This window comes from Hypomesus nipponensis, chromosome 15, assembly GCF_054491055.1.
Source record: "Hypomesus nipponensis isolate SF chromosome 15, ASM5449105v1, whole genome shotgun sequence".
Classification (NCBI taxonomy): domain Eukaryota; kingdom Metazoa; phylum Chordata; class Actinopteri; order Osmeriformes; family Osmeridae; genus Hypomesus; species Hypomesus nipponensis.
Genome location: NC_140375.1, coordinates 15,661,763 through 15,676,087, shown reverse-complemented (window position 1 = coordinate 15,676,087; position 14,325 = coordinate 15,661,763). Strand labels below are relative to the sequence as shown.

The window sequence follows — 14,325 nt, the reverse complement described above, 5'->3', positions numbered from 1 at the left end:
TTTCGTTGAAACTCTGCCCATGGCCAGCATCACCGGGGTTCCCTCTTCACTGTTGATGCTGTTTTGTTTTTCTATTATTTAATGACTTTACCAGACACGTGAGGGGTCAGTTTCTCAAACTTGACACTCAAGGTGTTTGTCGTCTTGAGTAGATGTGCCCCAGGGCCTTCAACTCCACTTTCCATTCTCGTTAGAACCCGTTTTGGACTGTTCCATGGAGGGAGTAGGACACAGTGACAATTTCTTGCATGGAATATATTTATTTTTTCAGAACAATAAATCTGGCCATTTTGAGCCTGTTCTTAAATCCACAATGGCTGATGCTTCATATACTCACCTTGTCTAAAGTAGGACCGTTTTATTGCTTCTTTAATCAGAACAATCAGATATTTGTATTATCTTCAGTTGATTAGGCTACAGTAACCTAAACTAAATGTGTAATTCTGTATGGTGTAATTGCCTAACCGAATTCACAAGAGCCAACAGACAACCAACCAAATACAATTAGTTGAATTGTGTTATTGTTGAATCTTATTAAACTGTTAAAACTGTTTTTGAAGTCCACTGTTGAAAGGTTCCTTATTGAAAATATATTATGTGTACTGCAGACAACAGAAGATATCACCACATTTACCAGGTTGACTCATATCCGGTGGGACTGAAAACCAGCCGCCTGGGGGCGCAACACGCCCCGTGTTCGGAGTTGTTGAAACTCTGTTGCCGAAGCGCGCGGCGTTCCACAGTTCACATTTGCTACACAACACGCACTCCCTGTTAGCCCACACCAGTGACACATTCACTGTCGATCTCGGGAAAAGCAAAGAGGCTCTGGACTAGCTCCGCGTAACCGAAGAGATTATTGAATTGTATTTTAGCTGTATTTGTTCTTTCTTTCTGGAGTTCAGCTTTCCTACATCCAGGATACATTTAGCCCTAGTATCAGTGGAGATCGTGGAAGATGGGTCCAGTACCTGCGATATCTGTCCTTATTTTGGGCATCGTAGTTCCAGCTTTGGCCGGCTACATTGAGGTAGGTTATGTCCAGAACTATCTATAGCCTAGATTTAGACTATTTCGAAGCAAGTATTTTGTAAACTTAAGAAAAAATCTGAGCGGGTAAGTACATTGTTTACCGGAGATCCTTGAAATAAATCTGGAACGTCCCCTAGGCTATAACCTATTTGCAGATTACGTGGATATAGTTAGGCTAAAGGAACTTAAAAAAATTGTTTAACTCCATATATTGATTTCCATAGTACAATAACCAAACCTAATGGGAGCTGTGGTGTTTTGAATTCCTGTATCACAGTCTTGGAGGGCTTTTTGACTTTTGATCTATGCACTTGATATGCCCAATATTTACGCTTCATCTACAAATGTTAGTCGTCTAGCTAACAGCAAACAGTCTGATTTATTATTGCCTGTAGTTTAGATTGACCTGCGTCGCAATTGTTTTTCGTGTGTTAATGCGAGCGGAATGTGTGGGCCGGAAGGCTATAACGTTGCAGGGATTTGAGCTGGAGTTGCTGCAGAGATCAAATGAAAGGCAGCTAGCCCTTTGCAGGCCTTGGGGACACAGGGTGGGACTCCGTGTAGCCTATCACAAATCTCTTTCTTCCAGTGTCTTGATATATCGTCTCAAACCCACCAGCCAGCATGTTTTATAACAAGAGCAATAAAGCATGGACGAGACAGAGGCCCCACCAGATTAGACTGTTTTTTCATTTCAGCAGACCGGACTCTAAATGTCTGGTGTGCCCGAATTTACGAAGTTTAATCGCGAACACGGATATCTTATGTTACAGCTTTAATTGTGTAGTTGAAGCAGTCAAAAAAATACTCCTAGTTACACCTATTACGCCTAGATATTCTGTCATATTCAGAATGCCATATAAGTATGCATCAATTTGACACGAAGAGACCAAACATAACAAAAAAACAGAGGGTTGAATCCTGAAACACTGCACTGGGTGTCTTGTCTTGGGAGCATTCCAGATAACCCTCAGGGCCTTGGCACATATACCTGCTGTCCCAAATCATCTTCTCACAACATGGCTGTTTGGCTTTTGGCCCATACTTCTACAACAGATGTGCCTGTGCGACATTATGCCTCTATTGTCAATAGTGACAAGAGACAACTTCCTCCCTCATGGATTAACCCTCTGACCAACAACCATCCCTGAGCAGACTGATTTTGTTGTACTGCAGACTGTTGGGGCATTCAACACAACGCAGCTGCACACCAACATGCCCCCTAAAGGCAAGAGTGTACAAAGTGGTTGTCTGGGAGAAGGTTGTCCTTTTCATCTCCAATCCTACAGCTTCTCGCAGTTTCAGAGAAAGCATTGTGTGTGGGGAGAATGCTGGTGTTTGTTGTCCCAGAAAAAAAAATCTATATTGCAGCAATCTTTTAAATAGGTCTATCCCTCTATGAATGATTGCATTTTCAATGAGCCATTTACTGAACAGAAAAGGCAGTCAATATTCTTTGAATCCTTTTCGTTATTTCCTTGCCTTCGGATGATCACCAATGAAGATTAACGAGGCGTTCACTTTGAAATACCTGGTCAGTCTTGAACATCATACTGAGAGGTTTGCTGACGTTCTCTGCAGCGTGGTCTCTGATGGGTGTACTTCCGCCTGATGCTGGCTGGCTGGCTGGTGCAGGGCGGGCGGCTGACTGCTGGGTGTTGTTGTGTTGGACGTGCTGGTGGAGAGTGTGAGGGACTAGTGAGCTGTGATGACAGATGCAGAGGCAGGTCATGTGGGTATTGCCTCACTGTCATGCTGACTGCACACGCTTCCACAGACCTTGAGCTGAATTTGTGAGTAGGCAGCGAGTGCTCCTCAGAGAGGCTCTGCTCGGTGTTCCCCCCCCCCCCCCTCCACAACCAGCTGATCAAGCCGCCGCTGCATGCGCCCTGCGGGTCCCCCGGGTCCTCCGGGTCTGTTGCTTCTCTGATGTTTTGAGAATGTGCCGTCGTTTTTTTTCTCCTCTCGACGTCTTCGCGCCTTTTTTTGGGGTGCAGCACCTCCCGTATGATTGGGATCTGTGTTTCAGTTGACTTCAAAATAATCACAAAAAGCTTCATTTGGTTCAAAAGAAAATCTGAAAACGTGATAAACACAGAAGTTTTATTGTTCTTCAGCTCCCCGACATCCTGTAAGGAACAAGCACACAGGTGCTGCTGAGCAGACCATGTGCTGTGTAGACAAAAGGAACAAACAACTGTATCATTGGTGGTCAGCCATCTTAGAAATATATTAGTACATCGCCGTGTGGAACGAGCCGCAGGTTTCCATCATGCAGACGTCTCGTGGGAGCCAAGGTTCGTTTTGGTGTTTTTTAAGTTTGTTAACAAGTGAACCAGAAGGGCCACGCTCTCTCACACAGGTCCTTTTGATCTAAGAAAAACAATTCAACTCTTCTCACTAGAGTTTCCCTAGTAGTGTGATTTGAGCATTGCCCAAGGCGTAAATCAGAAAAAGTCGACTGTTTTGAGACAAACCCATTAAAAAGCCTTATGATCGTTAGTGGCTAATTATAATGTCTTCCTTGCCCCTCTACCGCTCGTCTGAAACGGCCGTTATGTTTCCGACGCCTGTTTAGCGCCGCGGCGGCATTACTGCGGGACGTGGAGAGCGAGCTGGCGGCTCGGTCATGCGAGCAGGCTGAGATCCAGCACGCTCACAGGCAGCAGCATCCTGGCCCTCTGGCCCTCTGATCGGCTCCAGAGAGGCATGGCTGAGTCACACTTCAGGAGACGCGTGTATACACGCACGCACACACACACACACGTTATAGGCAACCACAGGGAGACATGGGTGTCCTAGGGCCTGGAGAAGAGGATGGACAGGAATCGATGTCTCCTTGCTGTGTGTGTGTGTGTGTGTGTGTGTGTGTACCTTCTCCACAGAGACTTGAATGGTGAGCTGTTGGCCTCCGCATGTCTCACTAGAATAGTGCCCCTCCTGAAGCAGGAGGAAGGCAGAGCCGTGCTGGATGACAGACGAGGGGCCGACTGTGCCATCCACCATTTTTCCCTGACAAAGATGGCCGCCCTGCAGTCTTCCAGACAAATGGGGACGACGACGTGCATTTTGTGTCTCCGTCACTGCTGTTCCTCGTCTGTTCAAACAGTGGGTGGGCACAGCAATCCATTTAACTTCAACCTGGGAGGCTGTGTGTGGGTGTGTGTGTGTGTGTGTGTGTGTGCGTGCGCTCTCCTGCCGTTGTGGCTCTAACTGCCACTTCAGGCCAGGGCATGTGGCCAATCACACCCCTCCACTTCTCTCCTTCTTTGTCTCCATCCCTCTATTCCGTAGCCAGCAACCCTCTGTGTGTAGTCCGTTGTGTCTGCCTGGTGAGAGACTGTTTGTGGCCGCCCTTGCCATGTCTCCCCCCTGCCAGCTCCCAGTCAGATAAGCAGTGCCTCGTTGGAGCGGGGTGTTGTCGCCTCACGGCTCCTGGATGCCGAGCATATGAAAGGGATATTTTCGTGCTGTCCTTGGGACTGCCCCCCCCTCCCAGCACCATTCTCAATGTCGTCCTCCTGCTGTGCAGTCCTCACTGCCAGTCCCTCTGATAAGGACACAGCAGTCACTACTGCCTGGTCCCTCCGATCAGGACACAGCAGTCACTACCCCCTGGTCCCTCTGATCAGGACACAGCAGTCACTACCCCCTGGTCCCTCTGATCAGGACACAGCAGTCACTACCCCCTGGTCCCTCTGATCAGGACACAGCAGCCACTACCCCCTGGTCCCTCCGATCAGGACACAGCAGTCACTACTGCCTGGTCCCTCCGATCAGGACACAGGAGCCACTACCCCCTGGTCCCTCCGATCAGGACACAGCAGTCACTACTGCCTGGTCCCTCCGATCAGGACACAGGAGCCACTACCCCCTGGTCCCTCTGATCAGGACACAGCAGTCACTACCCCCTGGTCCCTCTGATAAGGACACAGCAGCCACTACCCCCTGGTCTCTCCGATCAGGACACAGCAGTCACTACTGCCTGGTCCCTCTGATCAGGACACAGCAGCCACTACCCCCTGGTCTCTCCGATCAGGACACAGCAGTCACTACCGCCTGGTCCCTCCGATCAGGACACAGCAGTCACTACCCCCTGGTCCCTCTGATAAGGACACAGCAGTCACTACCCCCTGGTCCCTCTGATCAGGACACAGCAGTCACTACCCCCTGGTCCCTCTGATCAGGACACAGCAGTCACTACCGCCTGGTCCCTCCGATCAGGAGGACACAGCAGTCACTACCGCCTGGTCCCTCCGATCAGGAGGACACAGCAGTCACTACCGCCTGGTCCCTCCGATCAGGAGGACACAGCAGTCACTACCCCCTGGTCCCTCTGATCAGGACACAGCAGTCACTACCGCCTGGTCCCTCCGATCAGGAGGACACAGCAGTCACTACCGCCTGGTCCCTCCGATCAGGAGGACACAGCAGTCACTACCGCCTGGTCCCTCGCTCTAACTCGGGGAGCCTCGCAGTAAAATGCACCTTTTATTGGATTGAAGAGCCGCAGTTAAATGGACGTGAATGCGATTCATTTGATTACGTTTGTTCTCGGAGCATGACTTTTGCGTGGGTTGTGAGTCGGCATTCTTGCCCTTGTGAGGTCTGTTGGCTGTGTGCTTTACATCAGTAAACGCTGTCAGACTTGACTGGAGGACTGTCGGTTGTTAGTGTGTTGCCTTTCTCAATCTTGTACCATTTCTGGTGGGACACAACATCACACACGTTTCAGGTGAATGGTCTCGATAGTGAATGTTCTGAGTAGAATTTTGGTAAGATAGTTTAGAGCTTACTATGAATAATAAAATATCCCAGTCCTTTATCCACAATGTTATCAGAATTTTAGGGGAAAAACTTATGTTCTGTCCCTTTTCCTCCAGAATCCATAAAATGTCCAATCTCCCTCCATTAATCTCGCTTGCTTCTTCTGCTCTCCTCCTCTGCCCCCCTCCCTCCCCTCCTCCATCCTCAACCTTTTCTTCCTCTTGTGCTCTGTCTCTCTTCTGCTTGCTCAACAATTATTTGCTCGAGTTGCTCATTAAGAGGAGTCTAGCAGCAGGCGCAGGTGCTGACGAGACGTCTATCACAGGGCTGCTAGCTTGGCCAGGATGTCATCATGTGCTGATTTCTTTATTGATGCCCCAGTCCCGCAGAACCCTCCCCCTCACTCCCCAACCCTTATCAACACCAACAGGATTCACAGCCCCAGCCTCCCAGCCTCCCAGCCTCCCAGCCTCCCAGCCTCCCAGCCTCCCATCCTCCCAGCCTCCCAGCCTCCCATCCTCCCAGCCTCCCAGCCTCCCAGCCTCCCATCCTCCCATCCTCCCAGCCTCCCATCCTCCCATCCTCCCAGCCTCCCATCCTCCCATCCTCCCAGCCTCCCAGTCTCCCAGCCTCCCAGCCTCCCAGGCCTGAGTCCTTGTGAGGAGAGATGGCATGGATCAGCATGCTGATGAGCACAGACAGGAGAGTGTGCAGGAGGGATGCAGGAGGGTGTGCAGGAGGGATGCAGGAGGGATGCAGGAGGGATGCAGGAGGGTGTGCAGGAGGGATGCAGGAGGGTGTGCAGGAGGGTGTGCAGGAGGGTGTGCAGGAGGGTGTGCAGGAGGGTGTGCAGGAGGGATGCAGGAGGGTGTGCAGGAGGGATGCAGGCCTGGATGAAAGGATGCTGTTCTAGGGTTTTGGAGGCGACAGACAGAGAGGGAGAGACGGGTAAAGGGAGTGTGCACAGGTCCCTTCTCACAGATCCATCTCCTCAGTGCAGACATGAGGCTGCCATGCTCCAGGGCGGCTTGGGGAGGCACAGTCCTGGGTCTCATCCTCCCCTTGTAAACTGCTGAGAGGGCATCGCAGTGTTCAGTCAACGGCCACAGAATGCTGCGCTCCGGAAAACACAAGCCCACCGCTCCAAACAGGCCGAGCCTTCCCTGACGTTCTGCCAAGCTTTAAATCTCACCCCACCCCCCCCACCCCCCTCAGCCTGCCTCTGACTACCCCCCCCCCCAAGCCTGCCGCCGGTGCCCCGGCTCCACCACGTCACCTGAGCAGCCTCACACTGCGTCTCCGTCAGAAGCTCTTGACCACCTCAAATCGTCAAAAATCGTTTCTCTCTCTCTCTGTCCTTCTCTTCTCTCCCTCTTTCCTTCTCTTCTCCCTCTTTCCTTCTCTTCTCTCTCTCTCTCTCTCTCTCTCTCTCTCTCTCTCTCTCTCTCTCCCCCTCCCTCTCTCTCTCTCTCTCTCCCCCTCCCTCTCCCCCTCTCCCTCTCCCTCTTTCTCTCCCTCTCTCACTCAGGCACACAGCATCTGACACTCTGAGCCAGCACAGCTTGATGTCCTGCACAGGGAGCCGTTTCATAAATGGACAGCCAATGGCCAATTTAATCATGCTAATGTGTATGTTCCAGCCGGCGACTTATCGGCTATTTGATCTCCATGTCGGCCCGTCATGCAGAGAGATGCTGCGTCTCACACTGCAGAGAGGAGAGGGAACCTTAGCCGGGGGCGGGGAGAGGGAAGCCAGAAGATTAGCCTGTAGAGGGGAGGTCCTGTCTCCCTGGAAGAAGCTGTGAAGGGTGTTACTGTGAACCACATCAAATAGACCCTTAGGGGACAGGTAGGGGGGGGTGAGGGTGAGAGAAGGGCCCCTTACTAGGCCAGAGTCTTGGTGTGAGGACTTCATCTCAGGGTGGAAGGGGTGTTGCATTTCGGAACTGTTGTCTTGACTCTGTGGTTCCGTGGTTGGTTGCCGTGGTTGTTGCCATGGCTATTTCAGTCCTAAACATCTGGCGTGGTGATGTCAGGAATGCAATCCGCTCATGGCCACGTGGGCCGTAAGCCTGGATCGAGAGAGCTCAGGGGGGGAATGCTCGGAGGGAGGGAGGGAGGGAGGGGCAGGGAGGGAGTGGGGGAGGGAGGGAGGGAGGGAGTGGGGGAGGGGCAGGGAGGGAGTGGGGGAGGGAGGGGGGAGGGGGGGAGGGAGGGAGGGAGTGGGGGGGGGGGGAGAGAGGGGGGAGGGGGGAGGGAGGGAGATTTCAGTGCTTGGGAGGAATACAGGTGGTCATTTAAAGCACAGACCAGAATAGAGCTCTCTTCCTCCTGTCACTCAACTCTCTGATTGACACCACGATGGGCGTAAGATTCTTAATTTATTTGCAGACGTAAGACGTCAAAGAATGGAGTTGAATCGTGAGCATGAGCAATCAAGCCATTATCTGACAAGGTGTTTATCACCCTCAGTACGTCATATGACACAACAGGGCACCTGTGTATCTTAGCAACTGATCAACACACTGGGTGTAATTATGGTCTGTTTACTGACAGACCACTGCCCTTGCCCCTCTGTGGACATGGTTCAGCCCCGCTTGGCACTGGAGTCCGCGCTCTATGCTAGAAGCCACAGCGCGCATACACTGACATTTGGTATTCGATCTCTCTTATTGATTACAAACTGAAAACTGGGAAATCTATTAAAATGTGAAATGAATTAAATTAATACGATATCTTTTTTTTTTTATCAGAGTGAATTATATTTAAACACTTATCTAATGAAGCGCTTTATTGGGACTGCATTTATGTGGCATTAAACTATTTTTAGTGCCACATGCTATTTTTTATCACACTTTGAAATGATGTTGCGATACCCTGTAGGTGTTTAAGCTGTGGAGGACGACAGAGGCCTGCATAGTCAGCTGATAGATTGTTCCAGCAGTAGGTGAATGATGAAACAGAACGGAAGAGATATTTTGCCTAACAGGCATCTTCCACCCCTCCGAGGTATATTTATCCATCCCTCATTTCCGAAAAATCTTTCTGCCTACCTTTCTCTCTCTTCCCTCTCTACTTTGCTCTTGACAGTGATTGCACTAACAAGGCCGCTCCAGTCTGGGCCTTCTCCTGTCGGATGCCTTATAAAGGCCTCCGTATCCCCTCTGCAAATAGTAAAGTGGAAGATGAATCAAAGTGAATTTGCCCCCCCCTCAATCTCTCTCCCCTCCCTTCCTCCATCCTCCTCGCTCGCTCCCTCACTCCCATCCTCACTCCCTCACGTATTTTTTTCCTCCTTCCATCCTTGCGTTCCACTCTGCCCCGCTCCCCCGCCCCCACCCCCCCACCCAAGGCACACTGCTACATATGAAGCTCATCTGCAGAGAGGGGCAGGGGACACCAAGTCCTATTATGATGTCTGGGAAAGGACCCCCGCGGGGGGCGTTTGATGGGGTTTGGGAGAGGGGGGTGGAGCGGGGGGTGGAGCGGGGGGTGGAGCGAGGGGTGGAGCGAGGGGTGGAGCGACGGGTGGAGTGAGGGGTGGAGCGAGGGGTGCCAGGGATGCTGGGTAGTAATCTGTGGAGAGGCAGCATCAGTGGAGGGGCTGCCTCAGTGTCTGCTGCGTCTCAAATCTGTGTCAGGAAGAGCCGATGGGGGAACGCTTCCCCGGCCCCCCTCCTGCACCGCTCTGTCCTGCTCTCCTCGCTTCACTTCATCAGTCTCTCTCTCTCTCTCTCTCTCTCTCTCTCTCTCTCTCTCTCTCTCTCTCTCTCTCTCTCTCTCTCTCTCTCTCTCTCTCTGAAGAAGAAACAAAAGAGAAAGGAACGAAAAAAGACGCGCACACACACACATAAACACACAGCGCATCCATGCTGGAGCCGACCAACAGACAGACTGGAGCAGGCAGACAGGCAGACGTTGGAACAGACAGGCAGGCTGTAACCGACAGACTGTGCAGGACAATGGAGGCTGCGGCATGCCTCTGTCTATGAGCAGACAGGGTTTGAACCACACAGATAGGTAGACAGACAGACAGGCAGAGGAGACGACAGTATATAGACGTCAATGTCACGGGGGGGGGGGGGGGGCTTAAGTCTGACAGTACTGCTGCTGTCAGACTGCGAACGACCACAGTGGAAAGAACGTGTAACCTCTGCATACTGATGTCACATGTTGGTAGGACAGAGCGTGCCCAGGAACGCCCTCTGCCACGGCGTGCTGGGTTTACTATGTCCTCTGCCCCAGGGCCCCCCGCTCACTCAGAGGACAGGAACCCTGTCACACCTGCTGTCTGTCCAGAAGACAGTGTCACAACGTCACTCGGGCTAATGAAGTGTTTTATTCCGAGTTTTCCTGGTTTGTGTCAGGGCTGGTGTGTCTCTGTGCGTGTGTGTGTGCGTGCGTGCGGGTCACATTGTGTTGGTGCCTAAGGGACTAAGGGGAGCTGAATACAGCTGTAGGGCTGTGGGAGCACAGCTGTTGTGAGTGTTGTCCTCTGGGCCAAGTAGACGTACAGTACATCCCTCCATACGGATGTCTCCCTCTCTCTCCCCTTCTCTCTCTGTCTCTTTCCCTCCCTCTCTCTCTATCTCCGTATCTCTCTCCCTCTCTCTCTCATGCTCTCTTCTTGATCTGCTCTACTCCACTTTAGCTCTACTCTACCTCTCCTTTCTTCTCCTCCTCCTCCCCCACCACAGCCTCTCCAGTGTCTTATCCTCGCCATCTTTTCTCTCTCCTATTCCTCTTCGTCTCACCCCCCTTTTCTCCTCCTTTGCACTTAAGCTCTCCTGCTTTTCCTCAATCCCATCTCTCTCTCTCTCTCGGTCTCTCTCTCTCTCTCTCTCTCTCTCTCTCTCTCTCTCTCTCTCTCTCTCTCTCTCTCTCTCTCTCTCTCTGTCTCTCTCTCTCGGTCTCTCTCTCTCTCTCGGTCTCTCTCTCGGTCTCTCTCTCTCGGTCTCTCTCTCTCGGTCTCTCTCTCTCGGTCTCTCTCTCTCGGTCTCTCTCTCGGTCTCTCTCTCTCGGTCTCTCTCTCTCTCAGAACCTCTGTGCTCTGACTGTTATTCTCTGAATAGCTGAGATGCTTTTGTAGAAGGTTTCCATAGTGACGGGGCATTTGAACAAGTCGTCACTCACTTCTGCACAATCCGACCTGGAAAGAGGAAATGTTGTCGCTCCCTTACACACGCACAGGTTCTGCCATTCTATATCATGCCATTAGTGTGAAGTGGAAGTGTGTGTGTAGACAAGATTCTGAATACATGAATCTTCACCTATAAATGCTGTCTTTGAAGGATAGGTTGTGGTCCAGGAGTTGGTGTGTGTGTGTGACTGGTGTTTTTCCTGTCCTCTGTGAGGGGCAGGCAGGCAGGCAGGCAGGGGCGGGCCTGCCTGCCTAGGACTGATCTGAGGTTAATGACTCGGTAGAGGTGACCGGCGAACACACACGCACACACCCTGTTCAGCTGTTCGCTGATTCCCTGTGCTCGCACGCAACACACTGTAAGTTTGTGGTGAGTTCTTCTGTGAATCAGTGATGATATTCCAAGGAGGGATCCGCACCTTTTTTAACTGTTTCGAAATGTCTCGGACTCTCCCAAATGCGACGTTGCCATGGGTTTCATGTGGTGACTCATGTGGCCGTTTGGAAACTGGCTCGATCCAGCCAGGGGATCTTCCTCTCCCGTAAACGTTCACCACACAAAGGCTCTTTTCAGACGGAGCAGGCTCATTTGCATCGCTGAGAGGAGTTGCCCTTTGCTTTGGAAGGACCAAGTACACCATCCCTTTGTCTCGTTTTATGAGTCTGTTTTCACTTTGTCACCTTTTGGAGGAGACTGTGTGGGGGGGGCGGGGGTGGTGGCGAGGTGGGAGGTGCTATTTATCTCTGTGTCGTCCCCCCCCCCCCCCCCCATATCCTTTATGGTGGGTTGGTTACAGGATACACTTCCTGTTGAAATCACACATTCATGACACATTAACAGTCCCACTCAACAGGTGGTGTGTGTGTGTGTGTGTTCCTTCCTACCACTAGGCTTTCTCGCTGAGGCATATCTTGTTTAAGCATTAAGTCACCAGAGGGGGAGATTATGGGGCTTAACAAGGCCAGGCATTCCTTCAGAGGGTCACATGGACTCTAAGCATTCTGGGAACCCATGAGTTGAGGCCGGTGCCCCACAGTAGAAAGGTTTTAAGGGGGAGGGGGGAGTAGGGTTTCAGCAGTACAACAGCACAGTCAGTCTGTCTCCATAAGAGGTTAACCACTAGTCTGTAGATTGATCATTAATAGCTGACTGGCAAGTGTTAATATTTGAAAGCTGGTGTCATAGTAGATTATCACAACAGAGTGGATTATCACAACAGAGAGGAAACAGTCACTGTTGTGATTGGCCCGAGCTAGCTGTCTGTTTTGTGGGCTCAGTTTCTTTTGTCGTTAAACTACCTTCCTTGTGCTGCTTCAGATAATTGAACACACGCAGTATGTTTTCGGTGCGTGTGTGTCGAACACCTCAGCCCTGGTTTACCTTTGGCTTCCCCCCGTCTGTGTGTGTCCTGGGTGCACACACACACACACACACACACACACACACACACACACACACAGGGATTAGCTGCTTTGGACCCTATCCAGGCAGCATGAGGAGGGGCATGTAATGAGTGGTCCATTCTGGGGAATGCCACACCTGAAGTATGCTATGGAGGCAACAAGATATACGGTACAACAGGCCGCATACAACGTTATGTGTCTCTATTGAAATTCGGAATTGGAAGCCAGACCAAAAAGTGTTTTGAATGTTTGAACGCTGGAGAATAGAGAGTGTGTGACTGAGTGAGAATTGGATAGTCCATGTGGTCTTGCGTGAGAACATCTTGGGTGGTGTTTTAACAGTGTTGTGTTTGAGAGAGGGAGGAGCGCTATTAAACTTTGTTTGTGTGCGAGAGGCAGACAAGGAGCCAACGAGTCTCTGTGACTGTGTGTGTGTGTGACTGTGTGTGTGTGTGACTGTGTGTGTGACTGTGTGTGTGTGAATACTTGGTCGCCCCGTTTAACAGATGTGACATGGTGTGGTGTGAAAGGGGCCCGCCAGCTCCTCCAGTAAAAACAGAAAATGGGCCGAAGCTGGTTTCAAGCCCCACGTCTTGTTTTGAAGCAGATGCTGCAGAGAGCTGTTGTTTTGACTTAAGTCATGCTGCTTCATGTCTCGGTCTCCATCAGATCGGACGTCTTTTATTTTGGAATATGTCCAAACCCCCTCACACAAACCAATCGGTTCAATCTCTCCTAGGACTTTTTCCCCTCTGCAACTTTTTGGCCAAGTAGGCTAACTTTATTTCTGAACACATCCTGATCTTGACTTGCGTTCATTACTCATGGATGACATTTCGGCGGCGACACCCTCTGGTATCAGGGCGCTGGTCTGGACGTGTAGTTCAACACTCGCACATTACATTAGATGACATGTCAGACTGACTCATGGATGGGAGGTTTATGGCCAATCATCGAGGCATGTCACATCGATGGTACGATGCTACACTCCCTAAGTGTGTGTGTGTGAGGCTGAAAGGTCAGGGGCATTGTGTGTCCGTCCAGGCAGATTTCCACAGAGCCTCTTTGTCTGCTGGCTGGCTGGTCCAGGGGCCAGTCCCCTCCATAGCTGGGGCATCTTGCTGACGAGGGGACTGGCTGGGTGGGGGCCCACTTGAAGTTCATCAGTTCTATTCTGGCTTCATGTGGGTGTGTGTGCTGCCTGAGTGCTGCTCCTACTGCCCCCTGTAGGCCAGTGTGGGAACACACCTGGCAACCAGCATGTGATGGACCAGAGTTTAACAGTGCTGTTAGCCGCCCAGATTCCGTCTCACGGGTTTACTCACCCGGCTGCTCGTGATGAATACGACTAAGCCCTTTCCTGGGGCCTCGCCGGGCTACTGGCCTGTGGTGTGGGGGATCTCCTGGGCTTTGCCAGGCTATTGGTGTGGGGGATCTCCTGGGCCTGGCCAGGCTATTGGTGTGGGGGATCTCCTGGGCCTGGCCAGGCTACTGGCCTGTGGTGTGGGGGATCTCCTGGGCCTCGCCAGGCTATTGGTGTGGGGGATCTCCTGGGCTGAGTCCCAGGGTTGGCCTGAAGCACCAGCCGGTGGTAGTTGTCAGGGTGGAGGGGTATGGGATAGACAATGTTGTTGTGGCGGTAGCGGGGACGGTGAGCGCGTGGCAGGAAATGAGGTTCTTCGTTCTCGTCGTGATTTTGGGGGTTCGCTTTTATACGGCCACACAGGGTCTGGTCGCAGTTAGCTTGATGTTGTTGTTGTATTTCTCTTTTCTCTCTGTCTCTCTCCCTTCCTCTCTCTCTCTCTCTCTCTGTCTCTCTGTCTCTCTCACTCCCTCCCTCCCTCCCCTCTGGGCTGACCTCACTAAGGAATGAGAGGGAGGAGAACAAACGGATACACAGGCTGGTGGCTGAACATACAAACAGCGATTCAGGGACAAAGAGAGGGAGGGAGGGAGGGAGAGTTCCAGATCATTCAGCCAAG

The 14,325-nt window shown here is 51.6% G+C and overlaps 1 protein-coding gene across 6 annotated transcripts in view; it reads left to right on the top strand.

Moving 5' to 3' along the window:
• Window positions 1–761: 761 nt before the first annotated feature.
• The window catches only part of aplp2 (amyloid beta (A4) precursor-like protein 2), a 38,006-nt gene continuing 24,442 nt past the window's right edge, over window positions 762–14,325 (top strand). For 4 of the 6 annotated variants that reach the window (XM_084673868.1, XM_084673864.1, XM_084673867.1 and 1 more), the window contains exon 1: window positions 763–1,030. In XM_084673868.1, the coding sequence (XP_084529994.1) occupies window positions 959–1,030 (72 nt within the window). In that variant the 5' untranslated portion in view covers window positions 763–958. Of the gene's footprint in view, window positions 1,031–14,325 lie in introns of all 6 variants that reach the window. The other 2 variants (XM_084673866.1, XM_084673865.1) reach the window with 2 other exon arrangements.